Below are 18,330 nucleotides of genomic sequence, written 5' to 3' on the forward strand. Positions count from 1 at the left end.
TGGGGTCTCTGTTCCCTTTAGTCAGGAGGGAAGGGGATTCATGCACAAAATCCTCATTAGTGTTAATTGGAGCTGCCTAAGTAAGTCCTGGGTGCATCAATGAGACAATGGCTGCCTTTGTATTCCTGGTTTGTGTTTTGTATAGGATACCATAGCTGGCAAGACATGCCTTCTCAAACATAAGGAGATAATTGGTACTTTGAGGGAGAGGTTTAACTTATTTATAACTGTCAAGAGTTTAAATATGCAGAAAAGAAAGAGCAGTCATAGTTTGCCTCTTTTGAAAAATGCCTTCAAACCAGGTCAGAAATCTCTGACTAAATCAGGTATTTGGAGGAGAGTTGACTAGCGTTTAGACGTAGACCTTTTGTTGTAAGTTTTGTTTCACAACAGGAAATACTCCATTTATCAGAACTGATCCATCTCGGACTCCCTTTATTTCTAGCATCACTGCTCACCAAGCTCTCCCAGGAGCAATGTAGCCCCGAGTCACTCTGCTGCTTCTGTGCTGATGACGTTCAAGGCTCACGATAGGCAATCACCTGGGGTTTTGGTTCGTTTGTTTGGGGGGTGGGTTCTTTTTTTGTTTTGTTTTACTTTGCTTCTTCCCTTTGATCTTTCCACCTGCCTTCTTCTGTCTTTTATGAGACCTGAATCTATGCACCTCGCTCTAAACACATAGACCATCTCCCTCCTCTAGCCATTCCTGATCTCTCTTTGATCCCACTTTCTTCTTCATTCCCAGTGTGGAAGTCTCTGTGGAGTCGTGTCTTGTCCTTCCCCATTCAGAGAGCTCTCCATACTTAAAGCATCAATTTCCTCTTCTAGCTTGTAATTATTAGGTCTTCCCTTCTGGCCTTCCCCATGACCTCTGCTCACAAACATCTCTCTGGCACATTACAGGAAGATTCCTCTGCCTACTTCCAGGCCAACTCCATCTACCCATCATCCTGTCCCCATAGTAGGTACACAGTAGGCACTGACTGAGGTGTAAACTCCCTGGTCACTCTCCTCATGCTTCTGTCCTCAAAGCCAGCTGTCGACTTCTAGTCTGTGACCTCAGAAATGACATCTCAGGGGAGTCCCTCACCTTCTTCTGTCCCTGTAGTAGTTATCCCTGGAACCTCAGGCTAGCCCTGCTGTGAGATGTCTTCACCTTGTTTCTAGCTGTATCCTCCCTTCCCTTCCCTTTCCCAGTTGGAGGAAGGACGGTGTGAGGTTGGACGTCGTTTCCTTCCTGCTTCTCATAGGCTGGTCCCCCACTATGAACTATTTCCTTGTTGGCTGGGATAACATCTTATCTTTCAGATTTTATGCAAAGATTTAAAAATGGTTTTTGGCTTTTTTTTTTTTACAATGTGTGAAAGAATGTATGTCAGGTGCTTCATATGGTATCTGGCATGTATCAGATATCCGTGAATGTGAAGTTCCTTCACTTCATATGGCATCTGGCATGTATCATATCCGCGAATGTGAAGTTCCTTCACTTGCTGAGCTTTTGCTGCTTCATTAAATCTAGCCCTGTTGCCATGACCGTAACTGCCCATCACAATTTCAAGGCCCCACATATGTATTCATATCATATCATAATTCTGTTCAGCCACCGACTCTCTTGCACTTTTACTGTAAGTCAAGGGCTCCGTGTCCAAGAATCAATAGGATTTCACACTGAATGCGAGATCCAGCCCACAAGTCTTTTGGGGGTCCTTTATAAAAATCAGTTATGAAGTTGGGGAGCCTTCCTCCCTCTACCCCTTATTTGCTTTGGGGCTTAGGTACAGAAGCTGCCTTTACAGGAGTCTAGTCTCCACCAAATAGGACTAGCACTCTCTAAGAAGTTCAGACCCTGAAAACAGACGTAAAGGTCACCCTGTCCCTCCTCCAATGTTTATTGTTCCCAAGCCCTTGTGAGCTTATAAAACAGAGAGATCACTGCCCTCTAACTCACATAGATTCACCTCCCCAGGTGCACAAGTCCTCCAGTGTCTACCTCCCCCCAGACTCCATGCGTCATCCTTTCTTGTTCCCTTGCAGAGCCGGGGCCCTTAAGACCCCAGCCTGCCTTCCTCGGAGAAAGGAAAGTGCTCATAGTATGTGTCAACCTAAGCAAAGGAAAAACATTGAGAGTGATATTATTAGGAAGAGAAACTTGAGAAATGAGAACAGGAGGGAGCGTTCTAGGCAGAAAAGCTCTGGCACTTTGTCACAAAGCAAGAGGCCTGGGCCATTTCCCCTGCACCAGTGTGGAAGATCTGACAGTGGTGAAGGCAAGGCCTTGTGGAAGGAAGCAGTAAGGGCGAAGCTAAGGCCCGCCTTGCCGTGAATCTCCAAGATCCCTTTTGATCTCAGCAGCTCTGTAGGCCTGGGTGTTTGCCTCCAACTTTCTCAGCTTTGAAGCTGGCCTACTTATTAATAGCCACTGTGCTGATTAAGAGCTGCAATTCCGTGATGAAAGAATCTGCTCTTTGTATTTAGGGAAAGCTTTTGTGATTAATTTACTCTAGACTTTCTGAGGATCCTGTCATTTTAAGATAAAGACCGACTTAACACCAGCAGTTGTGGGAACTGAGGTTTGGATTCATTGAGCAGCAAATATTTATTGAGTTTCCACCATATGCCAGGCACCATGCTAAGCCTTGGGGCTTCAGCCATCAGCAAAATTAACACAGCTTCTACCCTGTGTCACTGACAGCTCATACAGTTCAGGGAGTAGCCAACTTTGTATAAAGAGCCAAGCTGAGAATATTTTAGGGCTTAGGAGCCGTAGGGGACCTGTCGTGACTATTAAATTCTGCCATGGTCCCTCAGAAATAGCTCGTGTCCCAGGAAAACTTTGTTTACAAAACTGGCAGGTGGCCAGCTTGGTCTGAGACTAAAGGTTCTATTGTTGTTTTGTTTGTTTCAATTTTGAGGGCTTTGTTTGAGGTTTTGATTTTTATACATTTGTTAAGACAGGGTCTCTATATAGGCCAGGCTGGCCTTGAAGTCTTGGTGATCCTGCCTCAGTCTTGCTGGGCTGGAATTAAAGGCCTGCACTACCACGCTGGTGAACTAGCAACCTGACGGTCACAGGCCTTTGGTCTAATGGATGCAACATACATGAATGCAAGTTAATACTTTGCTTGTTCTGCATTGTTTTATCTAGCCTGTTATGATCACAGCTGACAAAAACTAGAAAATCTCAGAGAAGGCTGACTTTGGGAATAGCCTGCTAAGGGTCCAGTTTCTCTCTGGTTCCCAGCCCTTCTTCCCCTGGAGTGGCTTTACTGTCTGTCTGTGTTTCCACTCTGGCAGGACAGCAGGAACATTAATGACATCCCCTAGGAAAGGTCGGGGGGGGGATGAGATCAGAGAGCAGAGGTCTTGTGATGCTCATTAGCTTAAGTGCCCAGACTCAGATCATGTGCCCAGGCCTTAATCAGCCATTGGCGACATCATGATTACGTTAGGTCTTGTCACATTCTGTGCCCCAGCCTTGGGTGTGATGGAGAGGAGGATGAATTCCAGTTACCAGAGGGCTGGTGACATAGTAATCACACCACCCACCGGTGGTGCTGAAAGCCCCTCCTGATGCCACACCTACGTAAAGGCTCTAGTGATGCTGCTAAGCCTTTCTGTCTCCAAGAAGTGTACGGCTTGTATGCAAATGCCCCAGATTTTAGTATTCATGTGCTGTATTTCCCATTACAACCTCCGTGTTTATTATGTGTTTGAGTCTTTGGTTCATGAGCAGACTTGAGCAGTTCCTCGTCATTTTCTCTTAGAGTACCTTGCCGCTTGCCCATTGTTCCAAGTGTGTTAGCATTCTGAGTAGTCTTAGCACACCTCTCCTTTCTGTTTAATGACGGGGAATCACTTGATCCCAAGAGCTGGGCTTAGAGCATCGAACAGGAATCAAAGCACTGGGGCCAAACGGTTTTTGTTACTTTGAAGCCATCATTCTTTCCACAGGACCAGAACACTGAAAAAGTCACCATTTCCCAAAACTCATCCATGCCACCTTTGAAACAATAGAGGTTGGCAACTTCTTAGCTCCTCTACCACCCACTTGCCTGGGGTTGGGGGTGGCCCACCCAGAACCACTTCCGTCTCTCCTGCTGGAAACTGGCCCATCTACACAGGCAAAGGAGGACTTCCAACAAGCTACACTCTTAGTTTGGGAGACAGCCTTTAGACAAAGAACTAAGAGAGACTATGCTGAAGGAAGAGCAGGGAATGAATATTTAAAGGATGTTCAGAAAATTATGGCTACTTTACATTTTCACTTTATTTTTGAGACTCCAACCATACAAGCTGTGCTGCAGAGAGAGCACCCTTCCTAACATGGATCTTCCTTGGCAGTTGCTGTGGCAACACGAAACACCTTAACCCCGATAATGATGACATTTCTTAGAAGGCAGTGCATTTTCTCAGCTGCTCTGCAGATTTTTTTTTTTGCATCATCTTTTACCACTGTTTCTTTCATTTTTATTCTTCAAACCAGAAAGTCAGGCATGTAAGTTCTAAATTCTCACTCCTCTAAAGGGCCAATGCAGAAACTTTTTTGCTATGCAAAGGCAAAAGCCCTCTGCATTTCTGTTTATATTATCCCTGGTAGTAGAGAGCTAACCTCCCTTTTTGTGTCCTGCTCCTGCCGATGTCCTCTAACCTGCCCTTAAAAACGCTTGAGAAGCCCACCTGCCACAGTGCTCACCCGTGTCCCTCTCTATAAAAGAACAGTATATACCATGAGCCCAACTCTCCTCCTCTTCTCCTCTCTCCCTTCTGCTCACTGTGATCCACACACCAGTCACACTCCATTTGCTTTACAGGCTTCCAATACGCCAGGTATTAGAAGGACACATTCTGAGTATATCAGCCCACAGTGACTAGAAGCATCAGTTAAATCTCCCTTAGCCTCCCCTATGTTTCTAGTTGGTAGAAATCCAGGGATCAAATTTTAAGCTGACATTCTTCCCTTAAATTCAAGAACTAGATGCAGTATAATGGCTTCCCACTTAGAGACCCAAGTTATAGGCAGAGACTGGAGACTGTCTATCTGTCTGTGTGGACTGAGTGCCTGCTTACACACCACTGATCATGTGATGAGCCTTCAGTCCCCAGTGAATTTGTATATAGGACCTTTGGGAGCTAATTAAGTCAGGGTAAGGGCTATGTTCTAAGAACAGGAAGAGACCAAGTTCACTGTTGTGCACACAGTAACGAAAGACATGCATGGATATCACCAGGGGACCCTCTCAGGCACTGGGTCATACAGCCATCTTGGGCCTCCTGCCCCCGTGACAAGCTTCCCTGTCATCAGCCTAGAATGGGAACCTCAGGATCCAAAGGTGTAGATGGGTGCAATGTCAATCCCACCAGGTGAGAACGGCTCTAGAGCAGCAGAGAAGGCTCGGTGGGTAAACACAAGTGCTGGCAACACAAGCCTGATGACGTGAGTTCCGTCCCCGCTACTCATGTTTCAAAATAAAAGCCTAATTCAGTGGTGTACCTCTGTAATCTCAGCACTCCTTCTTGAGATAGGAGACAGGGACAGAATCACCCAGAAGCTCGCAGACCAGCTTGGGGTGCACAGCACAGCAGCAGCACCAACAATATGGACTGCCTCAACAAGGATGGAAAGAAAGAACTCCTGAGAGTCGTCCTCTGAACTCTGCGTGTGTGCCGTGGCACCTGCTTGCAAGCCGACGCTTATGCTAGTTGATCTTTTTTTTTTTTAATTAAAAATCAAAGATAAAAAATAGCAATTAGTTTATGAAAAGAGAAGGGGAGAAGAATCCTAAGGCTTGTGTTGGGGAAGCGCACAGGGTCCTTGACATGCTGAAAGAACACAAGCGCAGCCGGTGCTCAGGAGCTGGGTACCAGTGAGAGGCGGATGTGGCCACGGGCACAAGGCCTTCTTGACATCAGAGAGGATCTGAATCTTGACTCTGGTTGAAAAACAAACCCAACTACTGCAGTGTAAGATAAATGCCTTCCAGACTAAGATGGTACCAGTGGTGACAGAGATGAAGAGAAACTGTCAACGGAATTCCCGTCTCGCCCCTTCCTCTCTGCTGAGCTTCAGTGTGACAGGAACCTCTAGGTGGGGATATTCTCTGTCTTCACAGGGCTTTCTAAAAACAAGTTCTTGGTGGTGTCAAGCCCTTGTGGGAGGACCAGGCTGTCAAGTGGGGTCAGGTGTTAACCATATATACACCCCACTTCTACTTGGCTTCCAGGGGAGCTTTCTTCGTTACAAAATACCATTGTTTGTTATGATGCTCTAGTTCCCAGTGGGACTGTGATAGAGAAAAACCAGATGAAGGAAAGTAGAAAGATGAATGATCACAGTGGACCGAGACTCTTATTAGATGAGATGTGGCTGAGGAATGTGGAAGAACAGACAATTATATGTGGTGCTTTCTGAAACTGGTGGGTGTGGAGGGGAAGATGGAAATGAAGCTGACAGCCCTGGAAATTCCCTTCCAGAGTTCTTAAGCCAACACAGCCATCAAATGCTTTGGTGTTTAGTAAATCTATTCATTGGCATAATAGGATACTATATACTAATGATTTTAATCATTTTAAATTTTTTATTTATGGGAGCAAGGCAGGGCACACCACAACACATGTGTGGAGATTGGAGGACAATTTGCCAGAAGTCTGCTCTCTCTGCTGTATGAGGTCATAGGGATCGATTCAGGTCATCAGACTTGGTAGCAAACACCTTTGGCCCTTACACACTGAGCCATTCTACTAACCCACACTATATAATTAAATACTAATACTTTATAGTAAACCTATATGCACCAGTTTTACTCTCTCATCAAAGAAGTGTATGCCCCAGCCCTCTGATTAGACCAGTTCTATCCTTTTGCTTCTTGATCTGCTGTAAGGCTAGTTTATCCCATAATCACCACTGAAAGAATGTCAGGAGGCAAAAGGAAGAAGAGTTAATGTCTCAAGCTTGGTCTTTACGTGAAAGTTAGCTCCCCTCCTTTTTCATATCAAATGCATTGTGGTGTTTTGCTTTAATTCTAAACTTAACACAATTTAGAACCACCTGCGAACAGACTCTCAATGGAGGACTGCCTAGATCAGTTGGCCTGTGGGCATGCCTCTGGGGGACTGTCTTAAGTTAACTGATGTGGAAAGAAACAGTCCACTGTGGGTGACACATTCCCTAAACACGGGTTATTAAACAGTGGAGAAAGTGAGCAGAGCACCAGCAAGCAAGACAGCATGGCTGCGCTCTTTTCTCTGCCCTTGACTATGGATGTGTTGTAAATAGCTATTTGTCTTTTAAGTCCCTGCCACCTTGACTTCCCTTAGTGAACTATACCCTGGAATTTGAGCTCAGATAAACCCTTTCTGCCCTAAGTTCTTAGGTTTGTTTGAGGAGGATGGTTTAGTTTTAGTTTGTTTCTGAATTCAGACGTCTTATCACAGCAACAGAAATGAACTAGAACACACTTCCTGGGTCAGAGGTGGAGGTGTCTCATCCACCCCTTAGCTTACTACACGAGAAAAGTTGCAAACAAACAGAAGGAAACACAACAGCTGGAAGGGCAGGTGTGCAAGATGAGAGGTTGTATGAAAGCGTGGTGAAAAGGCCACTACACTGTACAGAAAGGGTACAGAAGGCACTGCCTACCTGCACTCTCTGAGCAAGACAACGAGCAACTTCCAGACAGTGACTGACCAATGGGGCTTATTCTTTCGAGGGCATTATCCTGGTGGTCCGGTGGCGGCTGACTGAACCAGGAACAGCTCTCTAGGGTGCTCCTTTGCTGTACCCGATTATCAGAGAGCAAGTTCAAAAGATTAGACTACATAATGGTGGCATTGGCTTAGTTTACTTTGTCCTGCGTTACCAATTTTCAATTGAACAGCTAAGGGAGTGGCAACAGGAAACAGGTTCTGTTCTATGTCAGATGACTGCCTCAATTGCTATGCAAGAGATGGAGTCATGGCCCCATATATCCCTTACCCAAACCAGTCTTGGTGAGCCTTCATCATCCCTTCCCTAAGATGTTAGAATGCTCTGTTTTCCTCAACAACATGTGGGGGTGGGGAAGAGCACTTGACTGCTCTTCCAGTGGACCCAGGTTTTATTCCCAGGACCCACATGTTGGCTCACAACTATCTATAACTCCAGTTCCAGATGATCTGATGTCCTCTTCTGCCTCCTTAGGCACTGAATGCACATGGGGTACAGACATACATGCAGGCAAACATTTGCACACATAGAAATTAGTAGTCTTTTGTAAAAGGAGAAAGAAAGAAAAATTAATCATACAGGCCAGAGAAACAGCAGCAAGGGCTCCTCTGCCTGTGACATACACTCACTGATACACAGACAGATACACACTTCACTGAGTGGGCTGCATTTATTTGAGGGAATTTATAAATCTCTTGTTTTAGATTAATAAATACAGTGCATTTATATAGATTTTGTCTTATAATTAAATTTTTAGTATGTTAACATTTTAAAGCAATGGGAAAGGAAGAGAATGATTGAGAACCAAATATGGTCCTATAGAGATTGCTCAGTGGTTAGAGCACTGACTGTTCTTCAGAAGAGCTCAGTTAGTTCCCAGCACCCACATGGCAGCTCACAGCCATCTGTAATTCCAGGGGATAGTTGCCGTGGGTTGTTAGTAAGTAATGAAATTAATCACTATAACACATTTCTTCCTTGATTCAGTTTAATGGAAGAAGAATTAGGATTTATAAGGCAGTGATTTTAAATTAATCCCAGCAAATCTACAGGCCTCCCCTAGCTAACTAAGTTCAGTTGTGTACATTTCCCTAATATATTTCTTTGTCTCCAGCTGTTTGATGAACTGTATATATAAAACACTGCAATTCAGATAATTTATATGTAATGCAAATAGTCAATATGTAAAGTATTCTGTTGCATCTTACATTACAAGGAACGTAGCTGAAGAAAGGCACTGCTTTTTGTACACACAGATTGATGTAACATTCCTGCAAATTTTCCAAAGATGTCATTTCTACTACCTTCGCTTACCCGTTAAGATCTTAGAAGTAGTATAGCCACCAAAATGCCCAGGGATAGCGCACACCACTGTCCACCTGTGTTGGAGGCTTGGGGACGCAGCTGTGCAGATCCCCCAGCATTAGTGTCTTTGTCACCATGTGAATCCTACCAAGCACGTCAGTAGTCTGCAAGAGTGTCAGTCAAACCAGAGGCATGCTATGATTGTCCCCAACCACAGTCTGTCCTTGTCATAATCTGCATCTTGGTGCAGAAAAGGCCTTAGAGTTGGCACAGTGGTCTTCCCCATAAGCAGGGATGAGGGAATGCTGTTTATTTAATAAGATGCTGAAAGTGTGTTAACAGGGATTTTCTTTAAGATTTATTTAATTTTTTCATGTGTGAATGTTTTGCCCTCATGCTATGTATATGCACCATGTGTGTGCCTGGCACCTGAGGGGGCAGAAGAAGGCATCAGATCCACTGTAACTGGAGCTATGGGCAGTTGTGAGTTGTCACATCAGTGCTGGGTCCAAAGCAAGAGCAGCAAGCTGAGTCCTCTCTCCAGCCCTGGTGAACAGGGACATCTGCACCAGGACCATGTGTTCAGGCTGAGGGACTTATCACTGTAGCAAGTCCTTCACTTTAATGCCAGTTATTATATGCTTTCTGACAATAAGTATAGAAAACTGTGGGTGAATAGATGGCTTTTGAAGACAACTTATATCCAAAACAGACATTTCTGGGGTATAAAAGGTTTTTTTTCCCCTTATTTTAGATAACATACATACGACAAGAATATGAAACAAAATTCAAAGGGTTAATGCCTGCATCTCTGAGACAAGAACTTGAGGACACCATTGCCTCCCTGAAGTCACAGGTAACTCCTAGAGCTGAGCATGCTCGAAGATGTAGGTGTGGCATAGGTGGGCATGCCTTCTGAAAAGAAGCTGGCAACTAGCCTGATTCTTCCTCACTCCAGAAGTCACTGTGAGCCCCACACTTGCCCATCACCAGCGTGAACTGGGTTGGTCCCCTGAACCTGGGTCAGCCACGGCAACTTTGATTCTTCCACAGTCCAGTGCAGTTTCACCGTTCCCTCCTGGCTCAGGGTCTCAAGTGCCTTTCTGCAACACCCTGCTGCTTCCCCGCTGTGCTAAAACGCGGAGGAACAAAGCATCTTTAGTTTAGAAGCATTTTTTATGGTATGTTTTATATGGTTTTCAAAGATATATTTTTTAAGTCCAAGGCAAAATAGTGTTGATATGCAAGCAATTAGGTTTGATGTTTCTTATTGAAGTATGTGGTTCCTAAAATGTAAGGTGAGAGATGGATACTTGAGAAACTGAGGCAGGAAGATCATGAATTCAGGGCCAGCCTGAACTACATAGCAAAATCCTCTCTCAAAACAAACAGACTTTTGTATTAAATGTTGTTTTAAGGGTTTTTTGGGGAAGAGGGGATTGAGATGGTGTTTTACCCTGTGGCACTAGCTGTCCTGGAACTCATTCTGTAGACCATACTAGCCTGGAACTCACAGAGATCTGCCCACCCCTGCCTCTTCAGGATTAGGATTAAACTTGTGTACCATCATGTATTGAATGTTTCATTCATTGTCAGCCTATGAGGTTTTTATGTGTTTTGGGGTATTTGTTTGCTGTTTTGGGGTGGTTTTGTTTTTTATTGTTGTTGTTTTAGAAAATGTCTCTACTTAGTTCTGACTGTCCTGGAACTCACTGAGTAGACCAGGCTGGCCTTGAACTCACAGAGATCTGCCTGTCTCTGCCTCTGGGATTAAAGGTGAGCGCCACCACACCTGACTACCTATGAGTTTTGAACTCCCACCTGAGGAGTCTACATAGTCTTATTTCCAACACATCAGGAAACTGAATGCTAAGAACTGTACCTGGCACATAGCAGGTGCTCGTTAAATAATAAAATAACCAATGTAGTTTAACAATCTCAACATGATGTGTTTATTTATGTGAAATGACTGTGTGACACCAAACCTGGTGGTGTACACACCTTTAATCCCAGCACTCGGACGGCAGAAGCAAGTGGATCTCTGTGAGTTCAAAGCCAGCTTGGTTTATATAGCAAATTCCTGGCCAGCCAGGGCTACACAGTGGTGGGGAGGAAGAAAGGATTGTGACGTTCGCTTGGGTCAGACTGACCTAGAACTTGCTAGGAAATGCAGACTGGCCTCCAACTCCTGAGAGCCCTGCCTCAGCTTCTAGGTCTTGAGCCATCGTGCCAACCTGAAGCAGATGTTAGCTGATGCTTTCCTGTTTCCCTCGGCAAGAAGGCCGAAGTGAAGGGTTGTTTCCATCAGTCCTCTTCCTGCTGCCCCCTGCTGCCCTTGGCGGCTTCTAATAGGTTCTCTGTGCTGGCCTCTGCATATGAAGACAAACGGCTGGAGAAGAGAGCACGGCGTGAAGGGCACACAGAATTTTTATTTTTTTTTTATGTGAAAAGCACTCAGAGGTGTGGGTTACCCATCAGCTTCTCGGAGGAGTGGCCATGGGGTCAGCTACAAGGGTCTGATGCCCTCAAAAGAGATTCTTATTTTGGAGGCACGGGGGCAGGGCGAGAAACCCAATGCCCACCTGCGTGGCTTCTGTTATCGTTCATATCATCTCACTGTGACAAAAGCCACTTCAACCTCCTGGAACTGGATGTTGATCCAGAGAGAGCGTGCTGCCAGCTGCATGAGGGCCTCGGAGTTGGCAGCTGCGTGGAGGAGTCGGAGGCCTTAGAGTGTGCAGATTCAGCTGGAAGGCACAGGTGCCTGTGTTTTTGAAAATTGTTGGAATTCCAATCGATCGCAATGCAGGGTGGGGGAGGAAAGCTAAAGCAGTGCGCCCCTGCATCTGTCAGAATTATCAATTGTCCTGTGGGTCATCTGAGCAATCAGATAAAATGGAGCACGGGCACTGTTTCGAATAAGTAACCCAGGGACCGCTGTGATGCACACCCATTTGGGCAGCCTGTGCTTTCTCTGTTTCAGGCAGTCTTGGTTCTGCCAGCTGTACTCTTGCATAACTACGCCTCAGAACCAGCCGTTGCCATGGTTTCAACTCAGACCAAAGAAGCAAGAGTAAACAGTTCTGAGCAGATCAAATGCCGCTGACTCTCGATTACATTAAACCATAGTTAAAGCTGTCCCCAAACTGTGTTTTATGTGGTTGGATAAGGTGTCTTTAATCGATGCCTGATATACAGGTGTCATTGATCCCATAGACATTTATATTTCCAAGAAGTCAAATGTACTATAAAGACCTCACTGGAGAAATCATGCTAGGCAACAGCTTCTCCTAACCCCAAGCCTTCCACTCCATGGTGGTACCTGCTGTGAAGTCCATTCTGGACATTTACTATGAGGTATATCTCACCACACTTATGGCCCTGGGAAGCAGCTTCATGAACTCCATTTCACAGATGACACAGCAAGAGCTGAGTAACCTTCCTAGAGCCTTTAGAGGCCAAGCCAGGGATGGAGCTCAAGTTGGCCCAACTCCAGGAAAAGCCCAGCTCTTTCCACTCCAAAAGCCTGTCTCTAACCTCAGGGAATCCCCAGAATGGATTTGAGGTTTCCAGAAAGCAGTAATTTTCTTTTCACTTGCTCTCTCGCTCATTGAACAGCTTGTGCATACCAGCTACATGCCCAGCCCTGTAAAAGAAGCCGGGGACTGGGAGACAGACGGAGTCACCCCTCTGCAGAAAGCCCTTAGGTTTGGGAACAGATGTGAAAGCATAACCACAAGGCAGTGTGAGAAGGCATAGAGCCCAGGATGCAGGGGAGGGACTGCTGCCTTGGGACAGGGCTAGGTGGCAAGTGCTCCAAAGTGAGAGCCCAGCCAAAGGGCAACAGAGAGAACAGCATGGTGTAAGGTGGCAGTGTGGGAAGGGCATGAGGACAGAGGGAGCCACCAAGATAGAATGGCACCAGATCAAGATGGCCCCCGGGCTAGTTATGGTTGGTTCTGTGGCCTCTGATGGATTTTTGGTAGGGACAGAGTGTGACTAGATGTAGGAAAATGCATTATTAATATTCACTTCCTCTGAGTTTTATCCAGAGAATTATCTGAGTTGAAGGGAAATGCCAGCATACTGTGTGTGCAGGGTTGACATACGCATTTACCTTTCTTATACGAGATGTCTTTCTAGGTCCTCTTTCTGCAAAAGAGAGCATCCATCCTTCAAGAAGAGCTGACCACCTACCAAGGCAGAAGGTATGAGCAGTGAATGAAATGCCTTCCCATTAATTTGTTCCCTGTACCCCTGGAGTCTTTAGCTTGACATGCAAGTCTCCACTGAAATGTCTAGACACAGATAGTCTGGATAGGAAGACATTCGTAATGAACAGCTTGTCTTGAGCAGTCACCCACCTCTTTAATCACAGGACTGAGATTCATCAGAACAAGATTTGGGGATCTCAGGGTGTGGCGAGTAGGGACCTCACCTGGGCAGTCAGGCAAGGTGTGGTCTTGAGGCCCAGCTGTGGACTGAAGGAGACACCATCTTCCTTTAAGACTGTAGCATGATGCAATTCTCTGTGATGGCTCACATCTTCAAAGTCCCTATCCCTGGGGGTTTGGCACTGTTCTCCAGACCAGAATAAGTCAATAGCTTTGTGGTGTTAAACATTCACAGAGATGGGGTATCCTGGTGTGCAGGACTGTGGGATACAGGAGCCCTTTTTTAAAGGTTCCCAGTGATATCACCAACCAAGGTGTTGTTTGCTGCTGGTCCAGGTCAGTCAGGCAACTTTGCTTTCAAGTGCAGTCACAGGCCGGACTGCTTACTTGGCATCGAAATAAAAGGAATGAGCTTGTGAATCATTTACTTTTCAAAAGATTCTGTGCGCCTGATGATGATAAGATCAGTTGCTTATAGGCATACGTGATGAAATTTTGATAGCAAATACCCTTTTGAACCTCCAGCTCCTTCAGAATTGTAACACATTTTACCACTGACAGACCTAGTCAGGCTGAAAATCCTAACATGGGTTTTACTTTGCAGGTAACTGCATGGGAGAGCATGACAGGTGAGATTATCTGAGCTGCACCATGGACTCCGTCCAGCAGGTTTGAAGATTTGGATATTGTGAACTGTGAGACCAATGACTTTTTTTAACGCTTAAGTGTAATTGAGATCATAAAAACATGCATCATCCATACCCTGGGTTGGCTTTATTTGTGTCTGCCTAAGTTATTTTTTACCATTTCTTTCTGACCCCATGTTTGTATTAGAGTAGATGCTGAAGATTGCTTGCACAGGGCAGACCTAACTGCCTGTGTGTGCCTTGGTAATGCTTTACAGGGAGCTTGCAAGTTAGGCATGATTGGAACCATGGTTATAGTATCATATCAAACCCTTAACCTGTTGATGCTGTTCCCATATTCATGTTCATGTGTTAAAATGGCATGTTGTACTCTTCTGTTTTCTTTCAACATCTCATCACACCTCCTCTGCTAAGTAGGACATATACATGGTATTTTCCCCCAACAAATATTGACTACCTCAGTTTCTGCTTTGAAGGAAAATACCTTGTATCATGTCAAAGATCAACTCATAATTTCAGCATGAAACTGCTGTCCAGAGTCAAATCGCTGGGTCATGCTTGTCCTGTAGGTCTCCAGCCCGATTGGGGCTGCAGGGTTGCAGGGTGGGAACACTGTGCAGGCAGCTCTGGTTTTCCTGTTACTTTCTTGATGTCTCCTGTGTGGTTGTTGCTTTGATTGTCACATTGGTCCATGATCCTTAAGAAAGCCTGACAGCATTTGGCTGTGTTTTGAGGGCACAGCCTATTGACAAGCAACTGCGCCTATCCATTGGTCTTATCTGCAGTTTTTGCTCTTTATGAATGGTGGTTAAGCCTGGATTGCTTTTCCCACACCAGCTCTGTGCTGATTGGTCAGCTGGAGCTGCAGTTCCAGAGATGCTCCAGTTTCATTTGAGTGGTCCTGGGCTGAGCCACGGGCCTTTTGAGACCTCTAAAAATGTAGTGAGTGGGAGGGGCAGGGCCTGTAATCATCTGGTTTACTGAGAGGAAAGGAGAGATCGTGTATTTATTCAAAAATCTTTTCTCTCTCCCGTGCTCAAGTTGCCTGTCATTTGCTGTCCGAGAATTAGTTATCCTTACTTGTACTTTGTCTGAGACACGGGGTAGATATGAAAAACTAGATTTTACAACCATTTCCAAAGCCAGGGCAGGTCAGTCTGTGTGGTGGCCATCCATAGGAGGCTGGCATCTTGCACAAAGTAATCTTTGGGGAGTCACCATCTTCCTGGTGCCTCCCAAGTGTCCTTCTCCCCAACCCCTCCTCCAGAAGTATAAATTTGTGTCCTGTGAATGATCCAGAACATTTGGTAAAACACAAAATCATAGCAGCTGCTATTAAAGCCACCTAACCAATGACGACAGTTGACACTCACGTGGTGACTTAGCACTCGAACAAAGAAGGCTGTGTGGCTGGTATGTGCTTCTGTGAGGACCATGAAAAGCAGGTTGAGGTCAGAGGATTTCAAGGTTATCATCGGCCTGCACTGAAAATATTTAATGAGTTGTTTTGTTGCTGGAATTGGAACTCCCACCCAGGGATATTTGTTTTCCATGAGGAAGTATCAGTGGGTGCTTTGGAAACTTGCCTGCTATTCTTTCTTTTCTTTATTTCAAGGCTTATGGAATTACCAACACTGATGAACCTTTGGCATGCATCAGATCCCATTTCCCCTCTGCAGTGCGCCGAGTATGTCGGGAGTAAATCGAGTAAAACTTTGGGTCTGTTTGATTGGATGTGAGTTTTTGTGAAGGTTCTCTGATAAAGGAAGAGAGAGGGAAATTGCTTTTGGCATGTTTGAAATTCCTCGCTGAGTTGAGGGTTGAGTATATAAGTGACTACTGGGACAAAACGCCAGTGCTCGGGAAATAAATTATCAACACTGTGCCTTCTTATAAAATCATCTAGGGTTGCATCCTTGCTTTTATCTGAGGGAGGATCAATTGTTCATCGCAAGTGCCTAATTTAGTTACAGCTCCAGGTATCGTTGCTGGCTACCATGCTTGAGCTTCCATCTGTGCCTTTTCTAGTCCAACATGTAATTGTCAACAGGTGGAGGCTGATAGGGCATTTGGAACACTGAGAAAGGGAAGCTCATCTCGAGGCGCTGTGGCTGGGTTTGAGTGCTAGACATTCTGCAGGAGTCAGGCCAGGGGAGAACCCGAGGGAAGCCGGCATTCAGTCACCTGCCTGGATCATAGTTCCCTATCAGTCCACTTCTGTCTCCCCAGCAGTCGGACCTTTTGGGAGTCTGACCACTGATTCTGCAACCTCCCCACTCACCAAAGGACTCCACAGAGGACCGCTATCAAGGGATACAGTGGAGAAGGAGGAAATCTGAGAGAGAGGGAACAGAGGACTGATTTGCTTCATAGACCGCACGAAAGTCTTGGCGGCAAGGTGGCTAGAAGGGACTTGCTTGTGTGCTGAAGCCATTCTGTAAATGTTGCATATTAACGGGTTCTTCAGACACTGGCATGCGCTTATGATGGCGAACAACCTCATTAAAGGGGGTCTGCAGAGAAAAGTACCGAAGGAAGGAACAGGGAGTTTGAATTAACAATTAACAGCGTCCTCATTGAAGTGCATCACCAGCCAGGGAAGGCAGCGGCGTTTGTGCTTTCTGTCTAAGGGTGAAAGGAAAGGTAAAACATCAAAAATGGTGGGAGAAAAGTTTCAGAACACAAGGTCATTTGAATTCATAGTTTCCTTAAAAGAGCTCCCCCTTCGGAGCTTTCATATTCTGTTCAGAAAGGTCGCCTCTTTTAAGCCTTGTCATTAAAGACAGTTTGCTCTTTAAAGTGAATTATCAAAGGCTCTAGAAATTGCGAGTTACTGAACTAAAATGCATGATCAATTTGAAGTGCGCTAACTAAAGCTGCTTAGCTGTGGATGTGCTTTTGTGCCGGCAGCCGCTTTGATAAAGCCAGGGGAAGGTACATGGTTGGCCAATTCAAAGTAGGGAAAGGAGATAATTAGATAAAACTTTCTCAACTCTCCGAGTGGGTCTTAACTTTCGAGGCTTGATTAGGAAGCTCTGGCAGAGGCCCTAAGTGGTATGTGAGGAGTGAGGTGGAATGTCCCGGGTCCTGACGGGGTGAACGCGAACCTTCACTGTATTGTTTTAAAATCCGGATCAAACTTCAGGTCAGAGGAAGAGAATCGAAATTGGTGTCATGAAACCAAAGAATTGTTCAAACTGGTTCCTACCCCAGTATCAAGAGCAACTGGAACCCTCTTCCTCCAGGAATCTCAGTTTGAAGGCAAGGTTTTCATTGGACAAACATTTTTACACCGGAGACCTAAACACTGCTGTGGGTGTTGCCGTCTAGAGAAGGATGTAAGGCTGACCAGTAGTGTGATCCTCCGGGGCAGGCTGCCACCTGATGTGAGGTCTCATGGAGCATGGTGAGGTGCTCATAGAGACCTCGTCATGGGACAGAGCAAGGATAACTCCCGAGGAGCAGCTTCATCTGACTAGCTGAAATGTAATTACATGGATAAAGCCATTTGGCCCACTCTGTCCCTTTAGCTAGGAAAGAAATTTAGCAGATAGGCGGCGTCTGCTGTTTCTGTTTCCTTGGTGATTCTCTTCACCCACTTGGGCCTCTCTTCTCTAGTTTGTTTCCAGCAGAATCACGTCAATCCTTTCATTGGTGTTTCACAAACTAGCCGGGTACGATAACACACTTAATCCTGGAGCAGCAGATCTCTGTGAGATGTAGGCTAACCTGATCACATAGTGAGTTCTAGGACAGCCAGAACTACATGATGAGACTCTGTCTCAAAAACAGAAACAACACAAAACAGTGTTTCTCAAACCAGTGTCCATCAAGGTCTTTTTGTTTGGTGGGACTTACTCAAAATGTTCTGATGTCCCACTTTGATGATCCACATATATTAGTTGATCCTTTATTCATTCATTGGTTACTGATTATCAGCTGTGTTCAAGCCAACAGAGTAACCCAAGCCTACTGGCATTAACTCTAACACACTGGTGTGATCTCCGTCTTGAGAGTACTGATGACAGGAATGCCATCAGATGGGGCTTGTGGGGCCGTCACAGGAAACATGAATGCAAGCCTATGGTGCTTCCTCATGCTCCCAACGGCTAGGTGAGACAGCTGGTTAGGGCCCTTCGAATCAAGTCCAGGAGAAGCCAGACATAGACACCAGAAGCCATTTAAGTCCTGAGCCCCAGCGCCACCAACAACACTTCTGCTGTATTCTGTTCATGGAAGAACCTGTCTAGAGTCAAGAGTAAAGGACAGAAGTCAAGCAAAG

At 45.5% G+C, this 18,330-nt stretch overlaps 1 protein-coding gene and 1 long non-coding RNA gene across 7 annotated transcripts in view; one reads left to right on the plus strand and one right to left on the minus strand.

Moving 5' to 3' along the window:
• The window catches only part of Cep112 (centrosomal protein 112), a 363,872-nt gene extending 349,710 nt beyond the window's left edge, over positions 1-14,162 (plus strand). For all 6 annotated transcript variants that reach the window (XM_050164302.1, XM_050164303.1, XM_050164304.1 and 3 more), the window contains 3 exons: positions 9,762-9,863; positions 13,151-13,215; positions 14,006-14,162. In XM_050164302.1, the coding sequence (XP_050020259.1) occupies positions 9,762-9,863; positions 13,151-13,215; positions 14,006-14,009 (171 nt within the window). In that variant the 3' untranslated portion in view covers positions 14,010-14,162. The remainder of the gene's footprint in view (positions 1-9,761; positions 9,864-13,150; positions 13,216-14,005) is intronic.
• On the minus strand, positions 9,874-13,643 carry LOC126515006 (uncharacterized). Its single transcript, XR_007595723.1, has 3 exons — positions 13,446-13,643; positions 13,125-13,200; positions 9,874-10,139 (listed from the first exon to the last, which is right to left on the minus strand). It is a non-coding gene; the product is annotated as an uncharacterized lncRNA (long non-coding RNA).
• Positions 14,163-18,330: the final 4,168 nt, after the last annotated feature.

Source organism: Alexandromys fortis, unplaced genomic scaffold (genome assembly GCF_014885135.2).
Source record: "Alexandromys fortis isolate MF-2015 unplaced genomic scaffold, M_Fortis_MF-2015_v1.1 scaffold_156, whole genome shotgun sequence".
Lineage (NCBI taxonomy): Eukaryota > Metazoa > Chordata > Mammalia > Rodentia > Cricetidae > Alexandromys > Alexandromys fortis.